The 22,732-nt window shown below is 35.4% G+C and overlaps 1 protein-coding gene and 1 long non-coding RNA gene across 2 annotated transcripts in view; one reads left to right on the top strand and one right to left on the bottom strand.

Moving 5' to 3' along the window:
- The first annotated feature begins 1,347 nt into the window (after positions 1-1,347).
- Positions 1,348-22,725, top strand: Klkb1 (kallikrein B1). Its single transcript, XM_004853057.4, has 15 exons — positions 1,348-1,480; positions 2,120-2,178; positions 6,453-6,615; positions 8,883-8,989; positions 11,380-11,539; positions 11,987-12,096; positions 14,017-14,176; positions 15,046-15,155; positions 15,314-15,476; positions 15,559-15,671; positions 15,818-15,986; positions 18,716-18,891; positions 19,832-19,927; positions 21,421-21,560; positions 22,075-22,725. The coding sequence occupies exons 2-15, from the start codon at positions 2,121-2,123 to the stop codon at positions 22,264-22,266; spliced, it is 1,917 nt and encodes a 638-aa protein (XP_004853114.2). The 5' UTR covers positions 1,348-1,480; position 2,120; the 3' UTR covers positions 22,267-22,725.
- Positions 2,058-22,732, bottom strand: part of LOC110350798 (uncharacterized) — a 29,093-nt gene continuing 8,418 nt past the window's right edge. Inside the window, exons 3-4 of the long non-coding RNA XR_002397677.2 lie at positions 6,481-6,596; positions 2,058-2,191 (exon numbers count right to left, since the gene is read on the bottom strand). This is a non-coding gene — a long non-coding RNA (uncharacterized LOC110350798). The remainder of the gene's footprint in view (positions 2,192-6,480; positions 6,597-22,732) is intronic.

Raw genomic sequence — 22,732 nt, forward strand, 5'->3', positions numbered from 1 at the left:
AATAAGCTTTCTGCCCCCTTTATCTTTCTCTGCTCCTTCTGAGACTTTCAGAAGGCCTATTGGTTTTCTTGATAGTCTCTTGTAAGTCTAGTAATTCTTTTTTTTTTTTTCTATTATTCCTCTGAGTAATTTCGATTGAACTGTCTGAGCTTGGTGATTCTTTCTTTGTTGAACTGCCTCCCTTGTTTGTATTATTTTTCTCATTTTGTTTGGTCATCTATCTGAACTCACTGGTAGCTCATTGAGCTACTTTAAGACAATCATTTTGAATTCTTGTTTAGGTAGTTATGGGCCTCCATTTGTATAGTGTCAGTTATTGATTGGTGTTTGATTTTGTTCCTTTGCTGATGTTATTTTTCCCTGATTATCATCCTTATGGCTTTGTGCTGGTGTCTGGACATTTGAGGAATTAAGCACTTTCTTTAAACTTTACAGACTGGCTCCATCAGGGAAAGCCACTGATCAACCCACCCAAAGATTATGAGTGGGCCATTTGGTGGGGTCTAGGGGCAGGGTTGGAACCAGAGTCCTTGGGCAGACTGGCCAGGCCGCAAGGGTGGGTCTGGTGACTGTGTCCATAGGGGTATGCCTGGAGCCTTGGTTCATTGAGGCTTCCAGGATCCTGCATGTGAGGACTGACTTGAAGCCTGAGTTGTAGATGGTTGACTTGATATTAGGATGGGCTATAAGTTTGACTCTACAAGGACCAGCCTGAGCCTGGGATCACAGAGGTTGATAGGTACTCTATCAACCTGGTGAGATTGGAGACAGTTTTCAGGTTCCAGATTGGAATCTGGGGTTGCAGTGGCTGGCCTGGTGCTAGAATTTACTAGGGCAAGACGCAAGACTGGTCCTGGGTTTTTGCCAATGTTGGATATAAGGATATCCATTTAAGATATATATATGTGTATATATATACATATATATACACACATACACACATATATATACATATATATATATATGTGTGTGTGTGTGTATATATATGTATGTATCTTCCCTCCCTAATGAAGAGGGAATCTATGCTATGCTGTCCAGACTTGGGAGCAAGGTGATGTGGCTAATGTGAAGCTATCCTTCCTATGATCTTAAATGAATCTTTTCTTATTTCTGTGTTCCAATCAAGTGCGTTAGACTCTCGCTTGGATTCCTTAACTCTTGGGAAGATAATTTTGCGTTTGGAAAGTTTTTCACATTGATATTTCTGCAAGGGGGTGAATGTTGGAAATTCTTATTCTGACATCTTATTACATCACTTCCTGAAACAGTTAATATATTAAGCAGTTGAACACAGGAATAAGATGTTCATGGGATGTATTGACAAAACAAAAAGCTGAAACTGTTGGCCAAAATCCAAAGTCAATATTAGAGCCAAGCAAATATTGCCTGCAGTGGCACTGGGACAGTTTGAAGACCTTCCATTTTTAAGTGGCAAGAGACTCCCTCACCTCCAGAACTACAGAAGCAATTGTGTTTTCAGGTAGGAAATTTATATTATTCTGATTTCTTCTAAATACAGTATTTTGGTTTTAAGTATAATTTTTACTTTGTGAAGAATCTATCAGTTTGTGTTCTAACTTCCTGAGTATTCAGACAGTCTAGAAGAAACTGATGTTTTTGTACATAGAAATATTTAAATACAAAATATTTAAATATCAAAAATTATATCCAACTGATTTAAAAATTTTAAATATTTGAAAATTTTTACAGGTTTTATGTAGTGATTCTGGACTAGTATTATCATTTTTTGCAATGATTTTATTTTTTTCTAAAATCTTGAGGATTTTATAACTGTTTAATTCTTCTCTCTCAATTCCCTTTCCAAAATTATTAGCAACAGAGGTGAAAAGTTAGCAATCAATGTAATAATAGTCTAGAGATCTTAATTTGTGTCTGGGGAGGCATTATAAAATTTCCAAGTTCCTAGACAAAAAAGTGCTCCAAAAAACTCCTTATTCTCTATATTGGTAATTGTGTGTTTTGATTTGAAATTTAGACATTTACAAGAAAGTCTATATCTATAGTAAATTAAAGTTTATGTTAAATATATATTAAATACAGTCTAAAGCAAGCAGAGTTATTATGAGTTGTTTTCTTTCTTTTTTTTTTTTTTTTTTAGGATGTTTGCATTCAGGCGAGCAGCTTACTTCATTTGCTTGTTTGGTACAGTTTCTTGTGGTAAGTAGATCATCTGTGAGAGATAAAATTAAGTTAGGCAAAACTCATCACCCCAGGAGAAAGCTTTTGACTACACAGCTTTAAGGAAGGAGGCAGTCCTGAACAATTCCTTTTATCATCTCTGTTTAGTGTTTGGAGACAAGAACGAATTCCCAGATATACTGCCTTAAACACATATGTTTAAGGGGGAGGAGCCCAGAGTGAGAGTGTCTTATGGCACATGTTAACTAAACTTCTGTTTGAAGATAACTCTCTACAAAGCAGATCCTCAAATAAGTAATCATTCACCTATGCTCATTATCAATATTTTAAAAATAAGCTTTACTTGGAAATTGTAAAGAATACTAGGTGTTTTATGGTGTCTGGGTCCACTCCAAGGATCTGAAAGGCACATGATACATACTTTTACTCTAGTTGACTGGGGAAATATTTCAGAAGTGAAGATAACTGGTTTAAATTTAACTTATTAAACTATCTCTTTGATATTCTAGGCAAATAGTTTCAACCCTGGATTTTTTTGGGGGGGGGGTACCAGGAATCTAACTCGGGACCTTGCATTTAAGATGCAAGTGACAGAACCATTGAGCTAAATCCCTGGCCCCATCAACCCTGGATTTTTATTTCATTTCTTCCTCTATTCCATTCATTTTCATTTTCATTAGTCATTGTAGAAAAGAGATTTTTCTCTGGGCTACCACTAAGGGGTCAGTTCGGTGTCTATAATGACTTAAAATGATCAAATCAAGATTGTTTACTTACTGCCCAGTTGTCTGACTGAGAAAAAAACAACTCTGGGTAAGGTTTATATTTCTAAAGAGGAATAATTTATTCAGGAAAAAGCTCTTTTATCTCCAAATCATATTTTCCCTACACCTGTCTCCTCAATCCTAACCATAATCTTTACCATAATCATTGCTATGTAGAAACCAACTGAATTCTGAACAGTGTAAACCAGAGATTTTGTGGACCATGCCCACTTCAAATTTTTAAGCATTAAAAAATCACAAATATGCTAGGAAAATTAGAGGTATAAATATCCAGAAAATGAGAAACAACATATTATATGTACTTCTCAAAATGCAGAAAAAGTCATTTTAAAAATCCATAGATCTTTTTAATATTTTTCTATGTGTATCTATGCATTTTACAAAGGTGATGTTAATTACAGATACTTTAAAACTTACTTTTGCCATTTATAATTATCTTTAATCAAATACATATATTTTTCGTATCTTCTTTTCATAGTATTTTTGTATGTGCACTCTTACACACATATTCAATTATATCTATAGATTAAACTTTTGGAAATAAAAATACTAGATACAAAGGTATGAATAATTTTGAAGGTTTTATGACATGCATAATGAAATTATTTTCCGGATGGGTTATTTTCTAGTTGGCTTTTCTCACCATCACGTGAGAGTGTTCAAGTGTTCCACTTAGGCCAACTCTAATAGGCTTTTTTTTTTTTGGTACCGGGGGATCACGCTTGTGGTTCTTGCGCTTGTGAGGCAGGTGGCAGATCTAACAGGCTTTTGTTGCTTTATGGCCTAACATACATTCAGCTTTCTGGAAGCAGTATGGATATTTATTTTTGGAAAACTGTTGCTTGCACTTTGGGCCTATGTTCTTCTGGTGAAACTGCTTCTGATTTTGACACTAGAGCTGGAGCTTAGGACTCAGTCAGACCCGAATCAGGAAGTGCACATATTTTGCTGACTGTGATGGACCAGTCAGAGCGCAAGCCTTGCAACCAAATTTTTGCTTAGATGTCCAGAAATAGGACTCTTAATTTTTTTCCAGTTCAAATTGAAGTATAAGAGAATATAGATCCCTGAGCTACTGGTACCATCTTTCTACTATGTAGAGTTTGAGCAATGGCAGCACCATGGAACAAAGCAAATGGATGCAAATTGTGTACTGATGCTATACTTTGAATTCAGTGTCTAGTTATTCCTGAAGCCATGCTCATCGTGGGCTTTTTGGCTTCTGAACTAAAAAATTTATTTGTACTCAAACACTTTGAATTACATTTCCTATCATCTGCAACCAAAATCAATTAATTTTCAATTTTTGCTAATCTTGAGAATAAAATTACATGAAGTTGTTTTAACTTTTATAAATTTATGATTCTTATTAGTTTTTATTTCCTATTTCTAGCCACTTTTTTCTTTGGTAAATTATATTTTCATATCTGTCACCTGATTTTTTAAAGTGAGAGTGCTTTTCTTCTCTTTTTGATCATGTAATTTTTAAACAAGCTTACATACCCTGGGCATGGATGTAGGGACCCACGTGAAAGCTGAAAGCTATGATTATTATGAGATAACTTATGTTACAGTGCCTTGCATGCATTCTAAAATAAATCACAAACAATTATAGAATTGTCATCATCATCATCATCATCCTCACAAATGTATGAGAATAAGCATGAAAGTTCTTTGCTAGAACTTTCTTTTCATTCAGCTCCAAAGCTCATGTATTACTAATGTAACCCCATTCCATCAGCTGAGTCACATGGAAGCTCACAAAGATTCTTTTGCAGAATAGGAACTCCCAAGCTACCACTGGTCATGATTTGTACCCTTGTATGTGTATTGGGATGGGACCAGCATGATCACTTGATAATTACGAGTCAGCTGAAAACACCAACTTCTAAAAAACAAGTCTGTTTATAACAAGCATTGCTATTGGACCAACTACTCAGTATTTTGTGCACTTATGAATCCAAAAATACACACTTGGGAGCTTGTATTCTCCAAAGCTTCTATCTGAAGAGATTTGTGCTGTTTCCAAATATAAACTTTACCTAAGAGGTGAGCATCTTGGTCACACCTCTGGAAGGAAGGCAAAGCAGGCATATTGATTTGAATCATCAACATGTGGCCAGGGCAGAATCCCCAGGGTGGTAGAGTAGTTCAGAGAAAACATTAAATCTTCAGTGCTCACTGAAGTATCTGTTGTCTAATCTGCCCATTCCTTGAAAATAATATTTTATTATTAATAGGCTACATACAAAAAACAGATAGTATTTACAATGCAGCATGACTACTGCACTAGGGAAAGGACAAAATTGTTACTGGAATAGTCCATGATTAATGGACAGCTGATTGATGAAAACGGGTATGCTGCCTCAGCTAGAAAGCTTAATTAAGCAGATTTTGAATTGGGCTTTTCAAGGTAAATCTAAATTCATATATTAAAGCCAGCAAAGACATTCTCTAACAAGATGTGGTATATACAAAGTACTTTACAACAAGAATTAATTCCAAACAGCAAATGGCTTCAAATTTATTTTGTATTTAGCTTATGCATGCATTCCTTAACTATCTAAAATTTATTTGTTTGTTTGTTTATGCTTTGCTGGGGATTGAACCCAGCACCTTTGTACTGAGCTACATCAAAAGCCTTTTTTATTTTTTGTTGAGATAGGATCTTGCTAAATTGCCCAATTTGGGCTCCAACTTCTATCCTCCTGTCTCAGCCTCGCAAAGTGCTGGGATTACAGATGTGCGCCACCACTCTCAGCTTTAAAAATTAGCTTTCAAAATTAAATCACAGCTGTTAGTTTGCGTGAATTAAACTGAATGAGAAACAACATTTAACACTGCATCCTAGAAAAGGGGACAAGATTGGGAATAAGAAAGGCTGAGTCTTTGTTCCAGGACATTACTAGTTGTGTGAATCTCAGGCAAATCTGTGCACCTTGAGCCTCAGTTATTTAATTTCTTTTTTAAAAAAAGTTAGATGTAGATAATAAAGCTCCCCTTACAGAGTTGTGAGAATCTAGTAGGGTTTTTATTAAGATGTTTTAAAAATAGATCAAACATCATCATTTTTATGACATAATATTTTTATATTATATTAAGCAATGGAGAAATCGAGTTAAATTTGTGTTTTATGCACAAGTTTTTGTATGATTTAATAAAGCCCCTAAAAATTTTTATACAGAAGTACCTGGAAATGACTTTAAATAACATAATATATTTTTCAATAATTGTCTTAATATGATTGACTTTGCCTTTGTAATTAAAACCATGCTGCAGAAATCTTTGAGTAGTCAGCCAGGGCCAGGGATTTAGCTCAGTGGTTCTGCTGCCTGCCCTGCAAGTGCAAGAACTGGAGTTCAATCCATGGGAACACCCCCCCCCCCAAAAAAAGTAGCCAGTCAGAGGAAGAAGTAAGAAAGTTGAAGAAGTAAAAACATTGATGTATTTCTATTAATATTATTATTTTCATTCATTCCAAGTTAATTTTTAATGATTATATCACAGGATGTCTGACTCAATGGTACAAAAATACCTTCTTCAGAGGTGGAGATGTAACTGCCATGTACACCCCAGATGCCCAGTACTGTCAGATGATGTGCACATTTCATCCCAGGTGTTTGTTCTTCAGTTTTCTTCCAGAAAGTTCAACTAATGAGCCAACAAGAAGGTAAAAGTTTGTATTTTCTCATAGGCAAAGTCAGTTATTTTTCAAATTATTCTAAGCTATGTGCAGAAAGGTATATGTCCTAGTTAATTTTCTCACTGCTGAGACAAAATGCCCAATACCCACAAGTTAAGAGAGGAAAGGTTTATTTAGCTCACAATTTGTAGAGGTTTCAGTGTATAGTCATCTGGCTCCAAGGGAGGATGGCGTGACAGAGGGGCATGGCAGAGAAGAAACAGTTCATGATGGGCAGAAGGCAGCAAAGCAGCAAACAGCAAGCAATGCAGCAGCAAGCAACAAGTGAGAACACTAGCCCTCTTTCTGTTCCTTATATTTTATCCAGGCTACCTGCCCTTAGGGGAGGTTGCACTTACACCCAGGTTACACCCAGGATTAAGATTATACCCTTAATCTTACCCAGAACTATGTCAAACCAGTGGATTAATTTAGTAATCACACACCCTTGATCCCAACATCATACACTTAATCCCAGCATCACACACTCTAGATCCAGCCACTTCTGTAAAGCCCCACCTATGACCATATGAGGCTTTGTAGAAACATCTAGACACAAACCATAACAATACATCATCTCACAAGGTTGTTTTTCAAATTGAGTTCAAGGACCAGCTTCATCAGAATGCTTTGGAGTGGTTCTTTCAAAACCAGACTGACACCAGAGGTCAGACATACTGAACCCATGTGTCTTGGGCCTGGAAATTTGCATTTCAAACAATCACTGCATTCATGTAAAGTAGTGAGAACAAGTTATTTATTTATTTATTTTTTGGTACTGGGGATCTAACTTGGGTCCTTGCACTTGTGAGGCAGGTGGCAGAACCACTGAGCTAAATCCCTGGCCCTGAGAACAAGTTATTTTTTAATCTAAAACCTCAAGAAAAATACTAGAGAGTCATTGGGTCAAGAGATTGTCTCAAAAAAGGGTCTAATAACAAGTATTTTATCTGAATAAGGAAATGTACTTAATCTGAATTGTTATCATATTTGTGGGTAGCACAGTCTTAAGAAAATATTATGCAGCTGGGTGTAAGGCATATAGCAGTAACCCCAGCACTCTGGGAGACTGAAGCAGGAGAATAGCAAGTTCAAGGCTGCTTGGGCAACTTAGTGACTGGTTGAGACTCTGGCTTAAATTTTTTTTAAAAAGGTTAGGGATGTAGTTATGCACAAATATCTTGGGTTCATCCCAGCACTACACCAGAAAAACAAAAAAAGAAAAAAATAATATAACATAAATCAAGCATTTTGTTGAAAATATTAATGAAAGAGGGCAGATTTTAATGGTGCCTGTTGTGAGCCAGTTTGGGCACCTATGGTATGCATTGTGTGTGTGTGTGTGTGTGTGTGTGTGTGTAAGCATGGGCACATATATATATATATATATGTATATATATATATGTATATATATATGTATATATATATATGTATATATATATATGTATATATATATGTATATATATATGTATATATATATATGTATATATATATGTATATATATATATGCTATTAGCTGGCAATTTGGAAGAGTAAGAATATTTGAAAAATGGTAATTAAAAATCTTATTAGGTTGTGAACATTCCATAGTTTCATCTTAATTTTCTTTCATTTTGATCAATACTTACACTGAATATTTTGTTCCCATTTCCATAATTCTTTTCTTTTATTGTCACTCTATTTCAGTTTCAAAACTAGACACTGGATAGTCATTCCCTATTCCTGCTTGTTAAGCTGTATAGAAAACCCGAGCTATATGTGAGAAAAATCACACTGAAAATTGAGTTAGGTTTTGGAATCTTTGTAAATAGTGAGATTAACATTAAACTTAATGTTAAAGATAGAAAGAAGTCTTCCAATAGATGTAGATTGGAAGGAATTAATAAGCAAAATGAATGCTAGATACACATCCAACTCTTATGACTGATTCATTTTTTAAGTAAATGAAAGTATGTATAAAAATAACTACCTATTGGGTGGTTAACATAGTTCCCTGAAGTTTAAAAACACAGGAATTATCATTAATTATTTAATATTGTTGACTTTCTGTACTTTAAAAAATTGTTCGTTTTTTAAATTCTGAAATGTGGTATTACAGAAATCATTAGATATTATAGAATCACCTCTAAAAATGTTCAAGTGTCAAGGAACTGACATTTTTCTTATTTTAAACTTTGTTAGTGTAGCAAAATTGCTAGATACAAACTTAGCATATGTTTATTATTCTGCCTAAATGAGTCTTCTTTTAAAAATAGGTTTGGTTGTTTCTTGAAAGACAGTGTTACAGGAACTCTACCAAGAGTGCGTCGGACAAATGCAATTTCTGGACATTCCTTAAAGCAATGTGGCCATCTAATAAGTGGTAAGGTGTGGATTTCTTAGCTAAATTTGAGGTAATCGTAGATCTGTATTAGAACAGTTATTGCTCAAAGTCTATGCAGCCACAGACTTTTGGAGGAAAGCACTAAGAAAAATAACAGAATTGGGGGATTTAATAGGGAACCATATTCATCTGGACAATTTTCTTGTCTTTATCAGTCACACAAGCTTAATGAGCTTCCATTATTTATGAGGTTTGCAGTGTTTGCAGAAAGTGAGTACATATCCAAACAACAGTTTATCCAGGTAAGACACTTAACAGAAAACTGAGGAAATATTTCTCTCCCAAGTTGACTTGAGAATCATTTGTGTTCTCAACCAGCAGTGATTTTGCTCCTCTTTTCTCAAAGAACATTTGGCAATTTCTGGAGATATTGTTACTACAACTGTCACAAGTAGGGGAATTGCTACTGCATATAGTGTAGCCAGAAATGCTGCTAAATATTTTACAAAGTACAGGGAAGTGCCCTGCAGCAAAGAATTTCATTGTCCAAGACATCAATAATGGCATTAACAAGAATTTGAAAAAAATTGTTTGCATATCATTCAGCCCAAACTTAAGGATGGAATTTTGTGAATCTTGCTATGAAGATATTTCTTAGAAGAAATGTGAAGTCTAAGATGCTACAGACCTTTAATTCTGACACCCAGTGCTGCTAATGTATTGTGTAAAACTTTCAAAACTATCTGCTAGTATGACTGAGGCTAATCAGAAAATGAAATGTGCCTAAAATATTTCTTCAACTTATAGATTGGTGGAATATTAAAATAATCATTCTAGAACTATACATTATTACATCAATACTTTATCTTTACTGTTGACATTTACTTTTTAGGTTTAAATTTCAAATGTTTAAAAATGTGCCACTTTTTTCTCTCCCTTTAACACCACTCCCTCAGTACACACACAGACACACAGACACACACACACACACACACACACACACACACACTTTAAGCCTGCAGTCTGAATTGTAATAAGTTACCAAAAGTTAACAGTGCCTGCGTTATAAATATGGAAGGCTGACTTTGCCAGTGTAATAGGTGTAGCTAACCTGAGGTGAAGTACATATCCTATTTTATAAGATCAAATTTATATATTAATACAATTTGATATAAATTACTCAATTAAGGGTTATTTCCACTGACTGCATCTTACAGCAAAATTTAAAGAAAAAGAATACTGTATTTTTCTCAGTACTTCTTAGTCATTATTAATTTATTCTAAAACTTAGTCTTACTGAGCTTGATTTTAAAATTCCTTCCTAACTCTCCCCAAATATCTTAAATTAAAATTTAAAAATGCTCCCTGGAAGCTTCTAAACTCCGTATCAAATTTAGTCAAAAACATCTGGAGGTAGGATTAAAGCTTTCAGGTAATGATAAAGAAAAGATTTTCTTTCTAAATATCTCATTCCAACTCACAGCCTATTTTCTCATCTGCAGCAAACTTGAAGAGAGATTTTATTTTTTATAGATTCCTGTGTCTATGAACCACTGAGGAAAACACACTTGCTTCCCTGCCACCTCAGCATACTGTTTTCCTGAAAGTTTGGATATTTTCAGTCTTCCTCATGCTTAAAATTAGTTTTACAACTTCATACTTCTTAGGAGTAGAAAGCTATATAAGTAGGTTATGGGTTATATTGCTGATTGTAGTGCTTCCTTAAACAGGAGTCTAATATATTTGAGTCAACCTCCCCCCCCCCAAAAAAAACCAAGAGCCTAATTTGATTCATTATCTGTTGAAGGAGCTATCTATATTTTTGCATATAAGAAAATTTTTGTTTGAAAGGCTGCTTAAATAGAAAAATAGAATTTAACAAAGATTTAAAGCAAGAATGAGAATTGTTTCATCATGCACATACAAGAATGCTCCGTATTTGGTAAAGATTTGACATGGAAAGTCAGTGTTAGAGCTTATAAATGAAACTCATAATCAAACCTGAGTAGTTGAAAGTAAAGAAATAAACCAGATAAAGAAACTCCTTCATATAATGCAAGAGGTCAAAGGCACATCAGTTTGTTTAATAAGGCAATCTCTTGGCACACATTATCGGGATTGTTGTTTTTATTGCCACTGATCTTCCCAGCATGAAATGATCCCTGTACTGCTGCATGTACCTCCCAGCTTAGGAAGCAAAATAATCCTATTTAATGCTAATACTCTGGAGGTGCTTATTGATTGTGTTTATTTTGACCAGAATTTAATAATTAGGAGCATAGTAAAATATGAAATTCTTTAGTTAATAGCTGCATAGCCCAAAATGGGGTATTTTCTTTCAATATTACCCTATTGCCCAAATGGTAATTGATGACCTATCTCTAAAAAGGAAATTGACCAAATTTTCTCTGTGCCTTTCATTTGTTCAGCTTGCCACCGAGATGTTTATGAAGGGATTGATATGAGAGGAGCCAATTTTAATGTATCTAAGGTCAAGAGTGTTGAAGAATGCCAAACATTGTGCACCAATAATATTCATTGCCAATTTTTCACATATGCCACACAAACATTTTACAGTGCAGAGTACCGGTGAGTAAAATTCATAGGGTTTTTTTTTCCTTATGATGGTGTTTTCAGAATTTAATTGTATTTTTCATAATATTACTTTTTCCTTTCAACTGAAAACCAAGCACAGATTTAGATCTAACCACTTTCCTCGTTTACTTGTGCAATTTCAGTATCATTTTTACTGAAGAGAATAAGTACCATTTGGTCCACAGATAAATTGTGTCTGTGGAGTGAGGATTTACAGTTGCAGAATAATGTGTTCTCAACCTAAACTCCCATTGAAATGGGAAAGATGTCCATTTCATTGACCACTCAAGTCCCTAACCTATGATCCAATCAAAGTTATTGTTCTAATTGCCTTGCTGTGCTCCACTGCCCGTGAATCATTTTTAATTACAAATATTATGGGGACTGCTCCATGCATCTCAAAGTATGGAAAGCAAAGTAACCTTTTTTCTTCACATTCAGGAACTACTGCCTATTAAAACACAGTCCAAGTGGAACACCTACTGGTATAAAGACGCTGAGTAATGTGGTATCTGGATTCTCACTGAAGCCCTGTGCGCTTTCAGAATTTGGTAATAGGAGGACTATTATTTCACTATATGACTGTAGTAGGTAGAATAAGAGTGAATGTGTTGCCTTATCAGCAAAATGTCTTTGAGGTTGTGACTAAGTCAAGGACCTTGAAATGGGAGATTGTTCTGTATGATATTGATGGGCCCAGTCTAGTCCCGAGATTCTCATAAGTGAAAAAGGGAGTCAGAAGGGTTAGTCAAGAATAGAGATTTGAAGGTGTCATACTTCTGGCTTTAAAGATGAAGGAAAGTCAGGGCTGGGGATTTAGCTCAGCGGTTTCGCCGCTTGCTGTGCAAGTGCAAGGACCGGAGTTCGATCCCTGGTACCAAAAAAAAAGATGAAGGAAAGTCCATAGACAAAGCATACAGGTTACCTCTGGAAGCTGAAAACTGCAACCAAACAGATTCTCCTTAGATCCTCCCAAAGGAATAAAACCCTGCCAGCATCATGGGTATAATCCAATAAGACCTATCAGACCTCCTGTTTCTAGAACTGTAAAGTAATAAACTTGCATCCAAGTTTGTAAAATACTCTTAATACAGCAGTAATAAGAAATCAGGGCAGTGATAATGTAGAGAAACCTGGAAGGTCATCTCTTGATGGTGTTTGTGTCTAATGAAATGACTCTACCATGATGAACCAAAAAACCTAGTTTTGGAGGTCCTTATTCTGCCATCTCCACTAACATTCCATATTGCTTTTGATAAAACAAACAAGCTAGTTCTAAAGAAAGAGACCCTTGAAATAAGGAATGCCTGTCCTTTTGCCATCTGAACAGGTCACACCATGACTGCAGTATCCCAGACCACTTCAAAAGATTGGAATCAGGATGGTAAAGTGCCTAAAAGTAATGGAAAATTTAAAAATGATTAAAGGAAAAACTTAAAGATATCTAACTTGAAAAAAAGTCAGGACGACTCAATTTTTTGGTGGCTTTTTTTGTTTTGTAAAGGTCATCACTGAAAAAGGAATTATTTTAGTCTAGGTGATTCTATAGGGAATATTTAGATAGACATTAACATGCAGAAAATAAGATAAAAATGCTACCACCTGCAGTAGTCCTGAAAAGAAATGGATCTTGTCATGTGATAGTGAGTTTTTTATCACTTTAAATGTCTAGGTAAAGTTGTATGGTAACTTGTGAAGGGTGTCCTTGTGAGGATACAATTGTAGGTTAGCACTGAAGATCCTGCATATGTTCTCTTTTAGCTTCTAAAGTTTATGTGCATTTAAAAAAGTTTTTAGTTGAGGTATGATTTTCTAGACTGTCATCAATATGAAAGTATAATGGAAGGTGTTCTTTTTTTGGTCCAGCTGTGGGGACCAAAAAGGTTATGATTGAGGTTATGATTGTGTCCTTCTCATTATTGCTACCATTATTTTCTAAGCTTCCATAATTTTATTAGAATTTATCAAGTAAATTGAGTAAATAATATAAACCCAAATAAAAACAAACTTGAGAAAGAAAACTATGGAAAGAGAATAAGAGTCATTCAATTTTTTCCTGTTCTAATTTCAAAAGGCAAATGGCATTTTTGTTAACTGTCTGGAATTTTTGTAACATGTTTTTGTTGAAATGTTTTTCATAATGTTCAAGATTATATAACATATACCCAATTTGGGGTCAAGATAATATAAAGCAAATGTGAACACACACTGAGTCACCTAAACACTGCACTGGTGGAGGATGGAACTAGAAGCATAGGTTGGCTTATGTTATTTCTCACCAGAGTTAGAATCTTTTTGCCTTCTTCCAAATGGCAAACAAATCTGGGGATACTTTAACAGACAATTTTTCACTTAGGTTGTACAGTGCTACAAATAATAACACTTACCTCCCTTAGTTATGATTACAATGAACAAGTAACTTTAGCATTATGTCACTGACTGAGAAATATCTTTCCTCTCTGAGTTCATAGGTTGTCAAATGGACCTTTTCCAGCATCTTGCCTTTGCAGACACAAATGTAGCCAGAGTTATCACCCCAGATGCTTTTGTGTGTCGAACCATCTGCACTTATCATCCCAGCTGCCTCTTCTTTACATTCCAAACAAATGCGTGGACTACAGAATCCCAAAGGCAAGTGTGAAAGGGTGGCATGTGCTGCTCCTCTCTCATCATTTTTAATAGTTTGAGTTTGAAAATTTTGTATTTCCCTCAAAACATAGGAATCTGCAATTTAAACAGGTACCTTTCTGCCAGGTGCAGATTACATAAGAGATGAGTAGACTTTTCTATGTCCTTTTATTATGTAAAACAATCATACCACTGAATCAATGAGGAAATAGCCATGGGAGAGAAAGGATCTGATACCTTTCTTATTGGTATAAATATTTTGTATTAGCCTGGAGTCAAATCTACTCCCTGGCAGTTTATTCTTTAAACTTGTTGGCTCTAATTTCTATCTATTTTAGAAATTATGTCTCTATTTGTTTGATCAAGATTCTGGTCCTACTGCTTTGTCCATGATAACCCACCCTTTTCTTTATAAACAGCATAAGACTAGCAGAAAGGTATATAATTATATAATAGCACCAACAAGATAAATCCCAAGGATTTGTCCTATGATATACTTTTTTAATTTTACCATTTAGAAAATTGAACTTTACTGTCACCCTCTTTTCAAGTTATCTGTGCCTGTTAGTTTTCACCAGTGAGAGATGTTTACAGGTAATGTTTATGTTTTATTAAAGTCCTGGGAACTGACTTTGAAAAGTGTTTCTCTGGAGAATAAAATTTGCAGATATATATATATATATATATATATATATATGTATTTAATTTTTGGGGGGTGCTGGGGATCAAACTCAGGTCCTTGCGCTTGCAAGGCAGGTGGCGGAACCACTGAGCTAAATCCCCAGCCTTGCAGTTATATTTTTGACGTAAGCTGATTTTATATTTATCCAGTTCCTTTAACACAGTTTTCTGTCTCCCTTTTTTAAAAATAGAAATGTTTGCTTCCTTAAGACTTCTAAAAGTGGGACACCAAGTTCCTTTACTCCTCAAGAAAACGCAATATCTGGATATAGCCTTTCAACCTGCAAAAAAACTCTGCCTGGTAATGTGATTCTGTAATGATACTACGTAACATGTAACAAATCCAATCGTTTTCTAACAAGTAATAGTGAAAAAATAATCTTCAAAGCACCAGAAACATGTGTTAACATGTTTGTTGCTTTCTCCTCTTGTATCTTTTTATATCTCTCCTTGGCACAGAACCCTGCCTTTCCAAAATCTATCCTGGAGTTGACTTTGGAGGGGAAGAATTGAATGTGACCTTCGTGAAAGGAGCAAATGTTTGCCAAGAGACTTGTACGAAGACAATTCGCTGTCAGTTTTTTACTTACTCTTTACTCCCAGAAGACTGTAAGGGAGAGAAGTAAGGGAGCACTTACTTGGTGAGATATTTCACACTTTTCCCTTCTGTGAAGGCATAACATTTGTACTGTTCATTTCGCCAGGTGTAAGTGTTCTTTAAGATTGTCTTTGAACGGTTCTCCAACCAGGATCAGCCATGGGACACAAGGGAGCTCTGGTTATTCTTTGAGATTGTGTAAAACTGGGGACAGCTCTGGTGAGTAAAGCGCACTGTGTAAAAGTGTGACATTTTGGTAGCCTGTTTAGTCTTACATGACTGAATTATATATCTCATTTTCCTTGGTTGAAGGGGACTCTGATACACTTCTAATTCTGACCATTAGCATCAACTCTTCTTTTTAGTCTGCACAACAAAAATTAATGCACGCATCGTGGGAGGAATGAACTCTTCATGGGGAGAGTGGCCCTGGCAAGTCAGCTTGCAGGTAAAGCTGACAAGTCGGAGCCACCTGTGTGGAGGGTCCCTCATTGCACCGCAGTGGGTCCTGACTGCCGCACATTGCTTTGACGGGTAGGTTATGATGAGCTTATCTTGTCTGTGCCTTTGGAAGCATCTATAATCAGTTTCTTCATCATCCAGTGACCTTACTAATAGAGAATTATTATCTTTTTCAAAAAATATTCATTTAAATTTATTTTTAACTAATACATGTTCCCTGCTTAAATTGGAATAAATCTTGCCATCTTTTTGAACATTTATTCTGAAAGCATTCAAAATCCTTTCCTCTACCTTTTTGAAATGTATAGTATATTATCATCATCTGTAGTGACTTGATTGTGCAATAACATGCAAGAAAGTCTTACTCCTGTCTAACTTTAACTAAGTCCCCATTGTTCAACCTTTCTCCCTCTCTCCCTCCCCTACCATTATTCTATTTGCAACTTGTATGAGATAAACCTTCTTATATTCCATGTAGGAGTGAAATCATGTAGTATTCTTCCTCTGGCTGCTTTATTTTGCTTAACATGATCTCCAGTTCCATCCATGTGGTCACAGATGACAAAATTTCATGCTTTGTGATAGTTGAATAGTACTCTATTGTGAACATGTACCACATTATTTCTATCCATTCCTCAGTTAAGGGTCTCCTTTTGAGTTGTCTCAATTTCTTTGCTGTTGTGAGTTTTGCTGCAATAAACATGGGAGTGCAAATGTCTCTTCAAATACTGACTTCATTTCCTTTGAATAAATATCCAGTAATGGGATTCATGGATCATATGATAGTTCTATTTTTTATTTTTTATTTTATTTTATTTTGGTACCAGGGATCAAATTCGGGTCCTTGTGCTTGCGCAGCAGGCAGAGAAATCAACCATTTTTTATTTTGGGGGGAACTTTCATACTGTTTTCCATAATGTCTGTACTAACCTGCATTCCCACTGACAGTATATAAGAATTCCTTTTTCTCCACATCTTGGCCTATAGTTGTTATCTTTTTTCTTTTTGATAATAGTCTTTTTTACAGGAATGAGGTGATATTCTATGGGTTTGATTTACATTTTCCTGATGATTAATGATGTCAAAGACGTTTTACCCTGTATCTTAGGTGAAAAGCTGAGAAGTGATCAATGATATTTTAAAACAGGGATGATATGCAAATATTTAACAACTCAGAGTGTTCTGGACAGTCAGACCCATTAGGGCAGAGTGTAGCCTGTTTTAGGACTGATACTTCCCTTCCACAGGACATCACTCCTGTCTAAGGAGAAGCTTACAAAGTGCCCCAACTGGGGGCCTCTCCTTTGGCCACTTCCTATATGTATGCTTCAAAGCCTTATTTTTCAGGTCAATATAAGTTTTACTTTTTGCTCTTTCATTTCCAAATGTACCACCAATACTAAAAAACCCAATAGCTTATTGCTTGCATAACTTCAATGTATATAATATGATATAATATTTTTATTTTATTGGTCAAATAACACAATATGGCAAGTTTTTAAACTTTTAAAACAGACTTTGTAGTTAGAACAGAGTGGGAGTTAGAGCTCTGCTACTCATTAGAGGTGTGGCTATGGGCAATTTATCAATTTCTCTAAATTTTATTGTGTTGAAAATATAAATTATATTTTGGAGAAGATTACATAACACACTTAAATGTTTAGCACTGTACCTGGAACATAAAGATTACTCAGGAAACAGAAACATTCAATAAGTAATGTAAAAATGCCCAAGGCATATGCATAAACATAGAGATACTAAGACATTTCATCTATCTCAAAAAATAAGCACAAAGTGTTTTTATTTTAGTGACATCCACCCCTTAGATTGCTTCATATTAAGACTGAGAAGACTGGTGCCAAAATATAGCAGTCAGGGGCCCAATTGGGTAGAGAAAGTCTCCTCCTTATGCCACTTAACAATGGGAGCAGTTCAGTTACTGTCACGATAAGGCAAGAAGTTTGGCCCAGAAGAAAAAACCTTGAGATGGGAAATAGTGGGTTTCCTCCTTGCTATTATTTGCAATCAATAATTTTCAGTCTTGAAAGCTCAGTGCTGTGAGTTTATAAGAGATAATAGACATGGAAATATAGTGATTCAGTTGAAAGAAAGCCACTTTGCCCCCTGATAACTCCATTATTTCCTCCAGAATTTTGTGTATTTCTTGCACCACTTACTTGATAATCATAAACATCTCTCCATCTTTGCACAAAATCAGATCATATTTTTGGATTTATTTTGTATATAGTCACCTTTCAGTTGATCTATATGTTCATACTTCCCAAAATATAGATAGATTATAAACAACAAAGAAATTCCCCTCATTTGGTTTATTAGAGAGTCCTATTTTAGATTAGTCTGACTAGTTCATAGATATGAATTTAATGGCAGCAATTACTTTCAGGTTTGGTGAATAGAGATTGATTTTCCTACAACTTCTCATAGTAGCAGCAACATTCCTGTATTTTTACTTGCCCAAAACATGAGGTCATTACACCATTGCACATTTTTCATTGTTTCAAAGTAAATCTTCAGGGATTTCAGAGCACTGCTGCTGTTGGCAATGACAAATTGCTGGGAGGAGGAACTAGGTCACGTATACTGTGGTAATTGTCTTCCCTGTCTCCTCTTCCTCTTCCTCCTCCCCCTCCACCTTTCCCTTCCTCCTCTTCCTCCTCTTCTTCTTCTTCCTATTTTTCCTCTTTTTCTCCTCCTTTCTTTTGAAACAGAAATGAAAGGAAAACGTGACATTATCAAAGATGCATCATTCCAGTTTCAAAGTATTTATTTTTCTTTCCTAGAATTCCCTACCCAGATGTTTGGCTCATTTATGGAGGCATTTTAAATCTGTCAGAGATTACAAAAGAAACTTCTTTCTCACAAATAAAAGAACTTATTATTCACGAGAAATATAAAATGTCAGAAACTGGTCACGACATTGCCTTAATAAAACTACAAGCACCCTTGAATTATACTGGTATGCAGCATATTTAAGGAGAAATTGAATGGCTGATTTGTATTGGTTTAAATTTTCAGTTTGAATGATCTGTGGATTGTCTTTATCTTCTGCTTTGGTGCAATTAGGGAAAGGTGGAGGTTGCCAGGGAAGTGAAGATACTCAGGACTTGACCTAAAATATTTTCTATTTGAAGGTCAGAAATGTCCATTAGTTCTTTCAGGGAGGAATACAATTGCACACACACAGTTGAAATAGTAGACATAGGAAATGTATTTGCCATCTTGGAACACGGGACTTCCTTTGACAAGAGCAGCACAAGTGCTATGACTTGGGCTTAGGAATCTTTTGACTGTATGAGGATAAGTGGGACCAAATGTTCATTTCCAGGAATAACTTGGGTAGAGAAGAGACTGATGCAGAAAGAAGGTGGGAAGCCTGGAGCACCAAGGCTGTCTTGTAGGTACAGTGTCCACAGAAGCTGAAGGCCCATTAACACAAGTATTTGTTAGTGCTCATTAACAATTACGGGACCTTGAGCAACTAACTTGCTTTATCTCCTTGCACCACTAATTTCCTCATTTGTAGAATGAGAAGGATGATTTCCTTGTGAAAGATAGTGTTAGAAGATTTCTTTTTTAACAATGTGAATACTTCTGCTATGATTATTAAGTATGCCATGTATGTACCAAATAAGACACAAGAACTTCTAAATGCTTTAGACAGTAAATTTGGGTTCTGAGTTTTTATTTCATGCAGGAAATTTTAATGCCAAAACTGTCATGTAAAAAGGACTGATGGGTAGAAATCTTGAATCATTTACTTTGAACTTTAGCAGAAAGCAGAACGGTCATTCTTGGCTCTGTACTATGGAAAGAGTATGGGAAAATATAAGGATGTAATTCTAAAGCCAATATCTATGAAAGTTTAACCAAAATCTAATTTTAGAATTACCTTTCAGAATTCCAAAAACCAATATGCCTACCCTCCAAAGATGATACGAGTACAATTTACACTAATTGCTGGGTAACTGGATGGGGCTACAATAAGGAAAAAGGTACAGCCTGAGATTTTAACTGTTCTTTCTGAAGCCAGTCTTTTGTGTTAAAATACATGGAGTAGATCAGTTTAATTAGCTTCTGTCTAAATTATGCCCAAACTCATAATCGTTTCAATCTAATTATTTTTAAAATGTTTGTTCAGTGATTCTATTTATTTTTTCTTGACCCTGAAAAAATTCATAAGGTAACTTTTGAAGCATCTTATTTTATAATAATGATCGTTTGCTTGATGTCATAAAGGATGTGGTCCTATCGGGCCACAAGCCCACTGAAGCCCATAAATTTTTTATTTCCTACACTTAGAATTGAAGAAAGTGTTAGACTTCATTTGGAATTTCATGAAAATAGGGATGTATTGTTTTTGGAGTTTATGGACCATGTGATTCCTTGTAGACCCTAGGTTAAGAATCCCTGCTTATAGTTTCTCAGATTATTTCAATTTCCCTTAAAATTTTCCAGAATAGATGATTCTTCCTTTCTAAGATTAAGCTCCTGATAAACACCATAGGGAATAATATTTGCACTGTTCTTTATTAAAAAAAAAGCTGATCAAGCTCTCTCCATTTTTCCTGAATCATCTGTGTATTTAACAAATTTAAAATTTTCACATTTTTGACTAATACCTTTGAGCAGGAAAAAAAGTGAAAATAACCTTAATTTAACAAAGACAAGTCCTAAGAACAAGTCCAAGAAGAACCTGGACATAGGTAGAAATTATCCATAAATAAATTTTTCTTCATGAAAAATGTCTTTGCTCAAAGAACAAAATGTTCCTTTGTTGTCAAATGTTTGGGATTCATTTTCAGAAACAATATACTTGTATACTATAATTTTTAATATATAAAACAAAACAGTGAAAGATTGGAATGTCTAGGCTTTTGTATTGTAGACAATAAATGTACAAAAGAATTTCTGGAGAATTTCTTTTGAGATGAGAGGAAGGCAGAGAATATGGAAGCAAAGTCTCTGGTCAGCCTGAGTTATGGAATTATAATTGCACAGGAGATAGAATGAAAGCTCTCTAATCCTAGCTAGGAGGGGAGGCAAAGTCTGAGGCATTAAGATCCCAAGTTCAAAGCCAGTCTGAGCAACTTAACATGGCCCTGTCTCAAAATAAAATATTTAAAGAGCTGGGGCTGGGGGAAGGTTGGCTGTAATTTGGTGGTAGAGTTCTTGCCTGGCATCCAGGAGGCCTTGGATAATCCCTAGCACTGCAGAAAAGAGAGAAGGGGGAGGGAAGAGAGAGAGAGAGAGAAAGAAGGCGGGGGGGGGGAGGAGGAGGAAGAAGAAGGAAGAGAGGAAGGAGAGAAGGAGATCTTTCCTCACTTGCTCTGGCTCAGTGACTATCTTTTAAACACTTACTGCCTGCTTTTATTTAAAAATATGACTCTAATGCAAAGCACCATCATAATTTACTTTAAGAATTTAGACTGATTTCCATGTTTATTTTATTTCTTCCCTCTAAAGTTGTATATTGATTGTTTCATAGGTGAAATCCAAAATATTCTACAAAAGGCAAATATTCCTTTGGTAACAAATGAAGAATGCCAGAAAAGATATAAAGATTATGTCATAACCAAACAGATGATTTGTGCTGGCTACAAAGAAGGGGGGAAAGATGCTTGTAAGGTAATGAATTAGATTATGCTAAAATACACAATAGTTCATTTGAGATAATTCATTTCACAGCATATTTTCTAATCACATATTTCATTGCAGTGTTTTAAAAATTCAGAAACAAATAAATATATAAAATGTACATCATAGAGTACTTATGAGATATATGCCACAATCTGTATATGTGCTATACTTAGGAAGCATAATGGAATATACAATGATTATTAATAAAACATAAGCCCATTAAACTTTTAAATTTTGGGATAAAGATGTCAAATTTGTTAGATTTTCCTCAAAATAGAAGAGGAAAGAAACCAAAAAAGCAACCACACGTTTATTTTTACCACACATCCAGCAACCGATAAGGTACCTGCAGAATTTAAGAAGCTGTGGTGTGTGTGTGTGTGTGTGTGTGTGTGTGTATACACTGTGTGAAGTGTGACTACAGAATTTTAAAAGCAATGATTTATTTGAGTCATCTTAACTTATAACTTTATCACTCCATTTTTTACTCACTGTGACTCAGGGAGACTCTGGTGGCCCCTTGGTCTGTAAACACAATGGAATATGGCGTTTGGTGGGCATCACTAGTTGGGGCGAAGGCTGTGCCCGCAAAGAACAACCAGGTGTCTATACAAAAGTCGCTGAATATGTGGACTGGATTTTAGAGAAGACACAGAAACATGATGGAAAGGCTTTGATGGCATCACCAGCGTGAAGAGGCTGCATAGTGAAGAAAAGCCTAGACTGTGGCACTAGTCTGGGTTCAGGTCAAATAGTGAGCATTGGAGTCCCTGTCTATTAAATGTGGAGAATGGATTTACCTTGAGTACTTGTCATAAGGATAAAAAATGGTACAAGGCTGCTGAGGACAATGCCTTGGCAAGGCCTGCAGTTAGCGTTTGGTAACTAGGAGCTGGTAATGAGAAATAGCTGAAGAGCTTTGGGATTGTGTGTTGTTAAATAAAATGGAAAAGAGCATGATTAGAAGTATTTCCCCCTGGTTGTGAAAGTAAACTGAAAACAAGTGACTCCAAATTCCAGCACAGTGTTCCCTAGAAACTAACTCTGCCTGCTATGCTTGGGGTAAGAAGGTAGGAAGCTTGAGTTTTGTTCTGCCCAATGAAAGAAAGAAATCTAATATTCTCATTTACAATAAAAAGATGGATTACCTGAACTTGGGA

The sequence above is a fragment of the Heterocephalus glaber genome, unplaced genomic scaffold (assembly GCF_053883595.1).
Source record: "Heterocephalus glaber isolate CG9 unplaced genomic scaffold, H.glaber_assembly_v1.0 deba00001461, whole genome shotgun sequence".
NCBI classification, from domain to species: domain Eukaryota; kingdom Metazoa; phylum Chordata; class Mammalia; order Rodentia; family Bathyergidae; genus Heterocephalus; species Heterocephalus glaber.

What these genes read in the sequence shown, in the direction of transcription:
- Klkb1 (XM_004853057.4), top strand. Translation starts at nt 2,121, where the DNA reads ATGTTTGCATTCAGGCGAGCAGCTTACTTCATTTGCTTGTTTGGTACA. An exon ending in GTTTGGTACAGTTTCTTGTG is followed by an intron (nt 2,179 to 6,452) that starts GTAAGTAGATCA and finishes ATTATATCACAG; the next exon opens with GATGTCTGACTCAATGGTAC. An exon ending in TGGACTACAGAATCCCAAAG is followed by an intron (nt 14,177 to 15,045) that starts GCAAGTGTGAAA and finishes TTTTAAAAATAG; the next exon opens with AAATGTTTGCTTCCTTAAGA.